Source organism: Panicum virgatum, chromosome 4N (assembly GCF_016808335.1).
Source record: "Panicum virgatum strain AP13 chromosome 4N, P.virgatum_v5, whole genome shotgun sequence".
Classification (NCBI taxonomy): domain Eukaryota; kingdom Viridiplantae; phylum Streptophyta; class Magnoliopsida; order Poales; family Poaceae; genus Panicum; species Panicum virgatum.
This window is the reverse complement of record NC_053148.1, coordinates 42,159,426-42,170,235: the sequence shown is the minus strand read 5'-3', so window position 1 is coordinate 42,170,235 and position 10,810 is coordinate 42,159,426. Positions and strand designations below refer to the sequence as shown.

At 44.0% G+C, this 10,810-nt stretch overlaps 1 protein-coding gene across 1 annotated transcript; it reads left to right on the top strand.

Moving 5' to 3' along the window:
* Positions 1-264: 264 nt before the first annotated feature.
* On the top strand, positions 265-1,597 carry LOC120671212. Its single transcript, XM_039951495.1, has one exon. The coding sequence runs from the start codon at positions 387-389 to the stop codon at positions 1,305-1,307; it is 921 nt and encodes a 306-aa protein (XP_039807429.1). The 5' UTR covers positions 265-386; the 3' UTR covers positions 1,308-1,597.
* The last annotated feature ends 9,213 nt before the right edge of the window (positions 1,598-10,810 follow it).

Below are 10,810 nucleotides of genomic sequence, written 5' to 3'. Positions count from 1 at the left end.
GCTGACTGGCCCTGGCCCCTGGCCCCCCTCCCTTGGAATCTTGCGGGGGACGAGGTGGCGTCAGGCGATTGCATTGGCTTGCCGTCTCGCTCTTCGCTCTCGCGCACAGTTTCGCGCACGCTTGTGGCTGCTGCGAGTTCGCGACGGCAGCTTGGGCTTGGTCTACGCAAACGCCTCCTGAAGACGTATTCTGTGTTTACGTAAACAAGGCAGGAAGGCGTGTTACCGAGGCGCCTCGAAGGCGGAGACGTCTGACCACGTGAGGAGTGGGCAGACCCCACACCAACTCGAGGCGGGGAGCCGAGGACGCCACGCCTCACACGGCGACGGGGACGGCCGCACCACCATCCCCCATCCATCCGTTCCCCTCCCCGCCGCCGCCTCCCATGGCGGACTTCGGCGACGAGCTCTTCCTCGACGTCGGCGACGACGGGTTCGGCGACCTTTCCTACGTCACCTTCTCCCAGTCCATCGAGGAGGATCTCGCCTGCCCACGCAGCCTCCTCTCCCCGGGCTTCGACCTGGGAACCCTAAGCCCCACCCCGGGCTCCCCCTTCTCCTTCGACTCCGACCCCGACCTCCGCGCCCTCTCCCCCACGCGGCTCCGCTCCCCGCCCTTCTGGGACTGCCTCGAGGACGAGCTCGCCGACCACGGCTTCGAGTGGGAGGAGATCGCCGACGCTGCCCCGGGCGTCGGCGGCAGGGCTGCAGCCGCCGATGCTGGTGGTGGTGGAGGCGGAGGGCGGGGACTAGGACCCGATGTCGACGCCGACGTGTTCGGGTTCCTCGACGAGCGGGAGTTGCTGGGCGCGATGCAGGGGATCGACAGCGGGGACGGCGACTCGATCTTCTCCCACGAGCCGCCGTTCGACTTCGGCGACGGCGACGCGGAGCTCGACGGCATCTTCCGGAGCGGCGTTGGCTGGGAGCTGCTCCCGGTGCCGCTGGACGAGGACGACTTCGAGGTGCTGCCGGGGCACCTCGCGGATGCGGCGGCGGGTGGGGCCCCGCCGGCGGCGCGCGCGGCGGTGGAGCGGCTCCAGGTGGTAGCCGTCCGGGGGGAGGAGGCCGCGCAGGGGTGCGCCGTGTGCAAGGACGGGATGGCGCAGGGGGAGCTCGCCACGCGGCTGCCCTGCGGGCATTTCTACCACGGGGCTTGCATTGGGCCGTGGCTCGCCATACGGAACTCGTGCCCGGTGTGCCGGTACGAGCTGCCCACTGACGACCCTGAGTATGAGCGGCGAAGGGCGAGGCGCCGTTCCACCGGTGGCTCGACGGCGCAGTTGGGTGCCCCGATGCAAATTTGAACTAGGGCGACTTGGTGGTATGTGTTGGATGCAATTCCATTATTTCACTGAAGTGAGAAACCTCACTAATTGGGTGCATGCCAGTAGAACAGTACTTCTATGGTCTTCAATTTTTTTTCAGGATTTAGTTGTTGTGCTTGGGAGTTGGTAAGAACAATTGTTGTAACATTTGTACATATGTCTTGTTGCTTCAATAATATAGCAAACTCTTTCTCATTGTTGTTTCGGAGAATTGTTAGTACTAGTAGATTGGATGCAATTCCATTAATTCACAGAAGTGAGAAATCTCACTAATTGGGTGCATGCCAATAGAACCATATTTCTATGGTCTTCAATATTTTCAGGATTTAGTTGTTGTGCTTGGGAGTTGGTATGAGCAATTGTTGTAGCATCTGTACGTGTGTTGTTGCTTCAATGATAGCAAACTTTTTTTATCATTGATGTTTCAGAGAATTGTTATTAGAATATTTACTAGTGTTTCCTACATGCTGAACAAGTTGTGGCCAACTGGCCATCAGAATATCAGAATAAAGTTCATAGCTGCTTGTTTTATGTGCGTGAGGTTTCAATTTAGCATACCAATCTGTTGGCTTCAACTGACATTACAGTGTAATAGCTATTGCATATACTGTTATTTATATTTTTATGTAGTTATTTGCTTATGCGAACTTGTCTGCCCCACTGTAAGTAGTACAATTCTCCAACTTGCATAAGCAAGCCTGTCAATGAGCTAGTGCAAGATGGGCAAGCGCAGAGGGCCCCCACCCTGCAAGAGGGCCCCATTTTCTTGCCACAAAGTAGTAGCTTCATTAGCTTAATCTCTGCTATTACAGGTTAATTAAGTTCATGTGCATTAACTTGGCCATTGACCTGCCCCTCTCTCTAGGCTGCTGTTACATGCATTCTTAGGTGGATATTTGATGCATCTATATTACAGTTGCTAACATGTTTTCATTTACGGTAGGCCATAGGTGCAACTGGATTTTGCTAGCAGTTCAATTGCTTAAAACTGTATATAGATTATATACACAGACTCTTCCCAAGCCAGAACTTATCTAGATCAATTTCTTTGGATCCAATACTATTTCACAAATTGGTTAGGAACAGTGAATGGGAATATAATAATTAGTGTCCACTAAATTGAGGTCCAGAAAATATTCTTTTGCTATGATTATCTCAAATATTTCTCTTTATCTATAAACACTAACCACATATGATATTTATACTAGTAGGAAACATCTATTGATGGTATGACTTTCTTTTTGCAAATATTCATATACTAATATTGTAGTTGAATATTACTTTGCCCTCTTATTGTGAGGGTGTTATTTTTCAGTTTTGCTCAGAGCATAATCCTAATTGATGTATTGAAATTTGAACATTTGGTTTACCCCCTAAAAAGTTGAAACCGTTTTACAAGTGCTTTGAAAGGCAAGTGGGCAAATGAAGCATGCAATCACTGCTTAGAAGTAGATGATTGTTCAGAAATTTAAAAGGGTACATTTGGTTTATGTATTTTCTGTACTTGGTTACAGCTAGATCAACCTGCAGGAACACACTGGAATAAAAACAGTATTGTTAGAATAAAAGATGGGTTCTCTTATGCTTATTCGGGAAAATAACTAGAGACATAACATTTTTTGTATTAAAATGTACTAAGTGTTTACTCAGAATCTGCATTGCAGTTAATAGCTCTTATGAAACCGATCAGCAGCTAAATTATTCTGATGATATTGTTACAAATGGTGGCCTGCTGACTATTTCAATAGTTTTGGCTTTTGGAGTGCCTTCGTGTGTGCCCTTTTCTAGAGTACTATCATGTAACTGTCCATGCTGTTCAGTAATCTGTACCCACTGACTGTTTGGACGATTAACAGACAACCATATCAGGTCAGATGGCTTAATAACACTGGTTATGGCAGCAGTGTTTAGCAGTAGATGGTTGTTTTGAAATGTAAACTAGTAGATGGTTGTTTTGAAATGTAAACTAGTCCTTGCAAAATGGCCTCTTGATTTTCAACCGTCATTGACTTCAGCTTACATTTGGTTTATGTATTTTCTGTACTTGGTTCCAGCTAGATCAACCTGCAGGAGCATGCTGGAAGAAAACAATTGTTGTAGTATGAGATGAAGCTTCTCATACTCCCTCCGTCCCAAATTACAATTCATACTCTAGACATAGTGTACACCTAGGTGCATAGAATAATAGATATGTATCTAGAAAAGCCAAAATGAATTGTAATTTGGGATGTAGGTAGTACTATGCTTCAGCAAGAAAAATAAGGAGACATAACATTGATGTTACCTTAGAATTCAGTCAATGCTTTCTACTCTGTTTCAGCCTTGTGCTGAATTAATGCTCTTCTAAAGCCTAGTTGCCAGCTGGGAGTGTTCTTAAGTAAACATTATTGATCATTCTGCTGATCTGATATGAGCGTCATTCTGCTGATTATATTCTATAAAGCCTTTAGATCTCCTTTATGTGTTCCCACTTCTAGAGTAGTAGTTTATAATTATAAGTGCCCATGCTGTTCAAAAATGGTCATTTACCGCGATGAGACCTAGGGCCTCGTGTGGACTGCAGCCATACGTTGAGCCGCTGGGTACGCGCTGGTGCTTAAGTACGTGTGGATAGGATCTGCTACGACTGTATTTACCTGCAGCCCTTGTAATGCGAGTTTGTTTTTAAGGGGTAGGCCCTATGCAAACAACAACGCGAATGGGTAGTTAAACTTTGAGTTCTAAGAATGTTAGGCCACTAACATGCATTAGAACATATGCATCCTCCAGCATGCAACTCAATAAATAAATATGATAAATATTATTGAGCAAGAATATTCTTGGACAAAAACTTTTCCTTGATACTCCAAGGATTCATGGCAACCACAAAGAATTCGGTTCAATCGATGTTAGGTTTTCTGTTGATCTTGTATAAGCAACTTGGGGTTGATTCCTCCTTTGAGTTTTTCTTCCTCCAAATGTTCCCTTGGTTTTCTTTGGATATCCAGAACTGCGTTTAAGCAAGTGCGCACAATGGCTAGCATTTGTTGATTCTACACAGTTTTTAGAAGTAAACCCTCAGCCCTTTTGCTTTCTCTTTAAATCTCGGGACGAGATTTCTTTAAGGGGTAGGATTGTAACACTCCGGTGTTTAAAATTCAAAATTTGGAAGTTAAACCAATTTTGGCACAGCCGGACCGGTCGGACCGGTAGGCCAAACCGGTCAGACCGGACCGGTAGGCCAAACCGGTCGGACCGGTCCGGGACCGGTTGGACGTCTTTAAACCTAGCCCTAACCTTTTTTCCATCCTTATCTGTTCACTCAGCTCTCTCTTTCTTCTTCCTTCAGACAGAGCCGAGCTGAGCTCGTTCCCTGCCGCCCCTCCCTTCGATCTCCTCCCTCCGGTCGCCTTGCTTCGATCCCTTGCGCATAGAAGTTCCCCACCACCTCCTCCACCTTCCCCAACCTCCAGCCTAGCCTCTCCTCGGTCGAATCGGCGAGAATCGAAGCTCCAAGCCTCCATGGACAGTAGCTCCGCCCCTCACCGTCGATCCGCCTCTCCGGTCGTCCTCCGCCCAAACAAGTCCCCAAAATGGGTTCGTGGTGAGCTCCTCATCCTCCTCGGCCTCTTTCCCCATGGATTTTGGCGCCGAGCCGCCCGGGACGCCACCGGCCATGGCCCTGCGCCATGGTTCGACTAGGACCGGTCTGACCGGTTATAATAACCGGTCTGACCGGCGGAGCATTTTAATTCATTTGACGAAAACTTGCAGATTGCATAATAATTCAAGGAAAAATCCTAAAAATACAAAACTAGTTTTGTTTGAATGCTTAGATCTAAATCTCCAGGGGGAAAATATTAATTCTTGTGAAATAACCTTTTTGCCTCCGATAAAGTTTAGGTTGTGTTTTAGAATTGTTTAATTATTTTCGGTAATAGGTTAGTCTAAAAATAATGAAACTAGGGCAGTGGCTTGTTTTAGGAATGTGTAGTTCATTGCAAAAGTTACAAGTCTAGAAAACATCGTTAGTATGGTAATCAACGTATCCGTTTACTAGTATGCTTATTAGATAATAACTAGTTTATGTTTGAGAAAGATATTGGCGCATACATGTAAGGATCGAAGGACCAAGAGCGGGGGTGAATTGAGCCTTTTTCAAATTTCTAAAACAATTAAAGCAACCTTAACCTATGCAATGCTAGTAAGGCTCAATTCACCAACCGGCTAACTAAGCAAGCTACACAAGCTAACAAAGATACAACTAGATATGAAACTAAGCAAGGTAGAGCTAAGTTATGATATCTAAGGTCAATCACATGAATAATTGCATGAAAGTAAGTGCTTGAAATGAAAGAGTGGGCAAGAGACAACCGGATTTTTTCCTGTGGTGTCGATGTGTTGGCACACACCCCTAATCCACGTTGTGACACTCACTAAGAGTCTTGTCACCTCCCATGTCACCGAGACTTGGGCGCTCACTAAGAGTCTTCGTTCACCATCCCGGCGTGGTGGAGCTCAAGCCACGTACAAACTTCTTCGGGCTCCCACAATCCTTGGCAAGCTCCGGAAGAAACACCTTCAATCACCAAGATCGCCTAGGTGCTGCCAATCACCAAGAGTAACAAGCTAGGGCCTTCACTTGAGCAAGAACCGATCACCAAGAACGGATGCACACAAGCTTCTCTCTACTCAAGTCCTTAGTCTTGCTTCTTGAATGATTGAATGAACAAAATGTGTGGAAGATGAAGCTCAAGGTGGCTCTCAATAAGAGTATAGTGTATGAATGTTGCCTGGTGTCAAGAGAGAACAAAATGACCCATTGGAGGGGTATATATAGGCAGCTCACACGAATAGAGCCGTTAGACAAAAGCTGCCAGAAAACTGCTTAGCGCCGGTTAATCCGACGAACCTCCAATAGCCAGCGTCGGTTTAACCGATGAATGTAAACTGCCCACTTGGAAAACTAGTCGTTACAACTTGGGCAGATTAACCGACGTATCATTGGTTTAACCGGTGAGTGTAGTTGTCCACTGATCAACTGAAAAACCAGCTCTCTGGACAACTGCACCGACGTTAACTCAAATTCATCGTTGGTTTAACCGGTGAGTACAACTTCTGAAATCCCTGGAAAAACCATCTCACTGGTCAATTGCACCGACGTTTGATTTCAAACATCGTCGGTTTAACCGGTGTATAGAACTTGAAACACCCTGGAAAAACCAACTCTGGACTAATGCACCGACGTTAACTTCAAACATCGTCGGTTTAACCGGTGTATAGAACCTGTCCAGACTCTGATAACTGCGTTTAACCGACGTATAGAAAAGTTGAGTCGTCGGTTAAACCGGTGTATAGACTTTTTCTGATTTTACCTTTTCTGATTTGAGTCTTTGAATGAAATCCAAATATTCTTGAGATATAAGTTGAAAACCATTTATTTGAACTTCTTAGAACCTGAGTGACCATAGTGTGCATTCATTTTTAATTGACCATGTCCATGCTCAAGTTACTTGGCCTTAACCCCTCTTAATAGTGTGATCACTACAAAACTATAAAACCTATACTAACCTAAGTGTCTTTCTCAACCATACGACACTTAGGACTTGAAAGATCCTTAGTCTTGATATATATTTGAGTTGAATACCGAGATCGCCTTTTTGAATAACGAAATTTAGGGGCCTCTTTAACAAATGACCAAATGAGCGATAATGATTCATTAAGCTGCACAAACTCATTAGTCACAATAACGGTTGTCATTAATCACCGAAACATACCTAGAGGGCCTAGATGCTTACAATACAATTAATACATTTTATCTGTGTAGTATCATGCAAATTTTTGATTCATCATTAGAATGCACGGATACTCCAGAAATTTGTGCCCGGACAATCTGGGCTAAAACCCGGAGTCTCCGGACATGTGGGTTTGTAGCTTCTTAATTGTTAAGCTCATCATGAGTAGGCTTAAATAAATAGTCTTAGTAATAAGGACTAGCTTCTTGTATGAAAAGTTAATACTTAATTATGAATTGTTTCTAAACTAGCATATTTCCCAATCAATTAAAGTATTCCTTTTAAATAATCCCTTAGAGTTGTCTAACTATTTTAGCCTCCTATGTATTATTTCTTTGAACTCACCCCGAGGTTGATTGAGTAAAGAAAGAGTCTAGTAGCTGTAGTTCGCAATATATCTACTTAGGACATTGCTCGGTTAGGACCAGTCTGACCGGTCGAAAGGACCGGTCTGACCGGTAGTGTGCTTGGGGTAATTTGGACCGGTCTGACCGGTCTGATGGATCGGTCTGACCGGTGTGGCGGCAGCTGAGCGGGTAGGGTTAGGGTAGTTGGTCCGAATCATTAGCAATTCCTCTCAGTTATGGGTTATTTTTGTAAATGTGTCGTTCATATATGCATTCTCTCATAACATATGCATATGCACACATGTAGATTCCGGTGCATGCGATCTCGTGACTGTGGAACAGGCGTAGCCGTGAAGCCCAAGAGCTAGCGAAGCAGGATTGAGAAGGAATTGTGAAGACCCTTGAAGACCCGGCCCAATGGTCCGAAGGGCCCAAGGCCTTACTAAAATTAACACTAACTTAGTGTTACCCTCAGGCAAGCCCCGGTGCACATCCTTTTACTTCAAACTATGACACCTATATTTATGTTGCTATTACTTGTGCATTAGGTTTAGAAATTATTTGGAACCCTAGTTGCATGATCGCTAGGTTTCCTTGAGTTGTACTAGTATGTAAAAGATGATAGAAATGCTATGCTTAATAGAACTCGGCAGAAGTCGAGTGATTTCGGGTCACTCGCGAGATATAGGGCATTTAGTTAAGTTAAATATATGGAATGTTGAATTAGGTAAGAAAGGAAAAGAATTTGGAGACCGGGCAGGGAGAGGTTAGCCCCGTCTGTGTCGGTTAAGGACCGTTCGTTGTCTGGCCCTGTGATTGAGTTTGAACAATACTAACCGCATACCGGGAGTAGGAGGTAGTCGAAACCGGTAAGCCGAGTACTGCTTTGTTTCGAAAGTACAGGAACCCGCACCCAACTCCTAGGGCGAGTTGAGTAGTCGCGGAGAATTGGGATGCATATGTTTACTTTTGGTAGTCTCACGTTGAGCTCGGCTAACCATATATCGTTGGGCTGGTTCCTGTAGTTCGAGGCGGCGAGGGAAAAGGTTGGTGCGTGGGGTCCGACGGGGCTTTTGCGTGCCGTGTTGGTTACGTCCACCTTGCAAGGTTAAATCGGATCGATTCGCCGTCAGTCGCTCTCGGATATGAGCACCTTGATCACAGCACCGCATCGTAGTGATACAATATGGAATATGGAATATAAATTTATGATGATGGTTACATTAAATTATAGTATATTTACTCTACCATGTGTGCTCTAGTTGGTTTAGGCAAATATTAGATTATAGTTAATCTATATAGAACCTGGAGCTAAAATATTGAAAATAAGGATCCACCTTTTAGAGGCTTTTTCTGCAAAATAAACCACCAGCCAAATGACTTTCATGTCTAGATATGTAGGCTAAGTATACCCAATAGTCGGGTAAGTCTTGCTGAGTATTAGTTGCTCAGGGTTTGTTGTTTACCCTATTTCAGGTTTAGGAGCTAACTAGGTGTCATATCGGTGGGCTCGATGTGGCGCCTTATATTCATGTCTCGGTAGTTCTCGTACTATTTAGTTTGTTTTATTTATACTCTAGTAAAAATACTCTGTAAGTTAGTTTCTTTCCCGTTGCTATTTTTTCTTTTGTATATTTTAAATTTAAAGCTGTGTTGTAAAAGCCTTATTGTTATTTTTCTATTTTATAATATTTTATCATGCTGGTATCTTCTGCGCTCACCTTCGTGCGACACTTCTGGTGTGTTTCGATCGGCCTGTGGGTTGGAAACAGCCTGTCAAGTTACACTTAATTAAGCTAATGCGCCAAATGATGGCGGTTATGCTTAATTAAGCGTTTTAACTCGGCGGGTCTGTCACAGCTGGTATCAGAGCTGAAATGCACCAGGGGGTACCCGCATGTTTATTTTAGTGTTTTGAAAACTAAAAATGAGTTTTAAGAAAGTACATTTCTTTGCGTTTAAGGGATTAGCAGAGGTTAGTTCGTAAGCCCTATATAGTGTAGGTTATATTAGGTGGCTGTAAATAGAGTATTAACTAACTCCTAGTCATTTATTAGTGTTGTATATATAGATATATATTGTGATTTTTTTCCTGCAGGTACACTGACCCCGCTTACATAGGAAAGAATTAGTAGTAGACGGCTAGTATATATGTAGGGAGAGTACGTATTGTACCACCGTAATAATTTTCGTATATTGCCATGGTTTAATTGGCAAGAATTTTCTTTGGTAAGGACGTGTAGGTCATACATGCAGCATATCGTGCACATTGTTTTGCTTTGAGTGTTTATTGATATTCTTGTATAAGTTTCTTCGCACCATGTACACATCGTTTTTGATAATGTCGGACCTAATGTGGTTAGAAAAGCAGTAGGATAAATGTGTTGTATTTAAACCAAATCTAATTGCTGGCTCCAACAATAGACATGCGAAGCTACGACTCTAGTGGTAGGGTCGGTATTCTCACTTCTGAGAATAAAATCTTCTGATCAATCTTATTCTCCTGGATAGTCAAAGTAAGGATGTTATCTTCAGATGAAACTCTGGGTTGATTTTCTTATAGTACCTTTCATTCCATAATCCGCTAATCTTATCCTATCCGTGTCCCAATGACTATTTCAGTTTATTCAAATATAGAGGTTCTCTATTAATTGATCCATGTTAATTTGAGATCGTATGTCCTTGTCTCTAGATTATTCATTCTAATGCTTGAAGAAAATTCATCCCAGACATCCTTAATGGCTGACAACATCTTGCTATTCTTCTACCAATAATACACGTTATTCTAATCGCCTCGGTTCCTATATCTAAAGTGAATCCGTTTACATTTTTGGCTTCTTGCTCAAATAAACATGAATAAATTAAAAGTTTGATCACATACAATGTTGTCATCATGTATGACTAGGGTCGCACGTTTCTTGCATTGCATAATCACATATTGTTTAGTTCTGAGACTGGCATGGGAAACCCGAGTGACCGACTGACTAAGGATAGGACTCGTGGTGTTTTCATAATTCGTAAAGCTTTTTCTGATTACTTGTGTTACTTGGGTTGCTCTCTATGATTTCCTACATAGTGGTGATTGTCCCTCGGACTATAGTGCCGCGACGAGACCTAGGGCCTCGTGTGGACTGCAGCCATACGTTGAGCCGCTGGGTACGCGCTGGTGCTTAAGTACGTGTGGATAGGATCTGCTACGACTGTATTTACCTGCAGCCCTTGTAATGCGAGTTTGTTTTTAAGGGGGTAGGCCCTATGCAAACAACAGCGCGAATGGGTAGTTAAACTTTGAGTTCTAAGAATGTTAGGCCACTAACATGCATTAGAACATATGCATCCTCCAGCATGCAACTCAATAAAT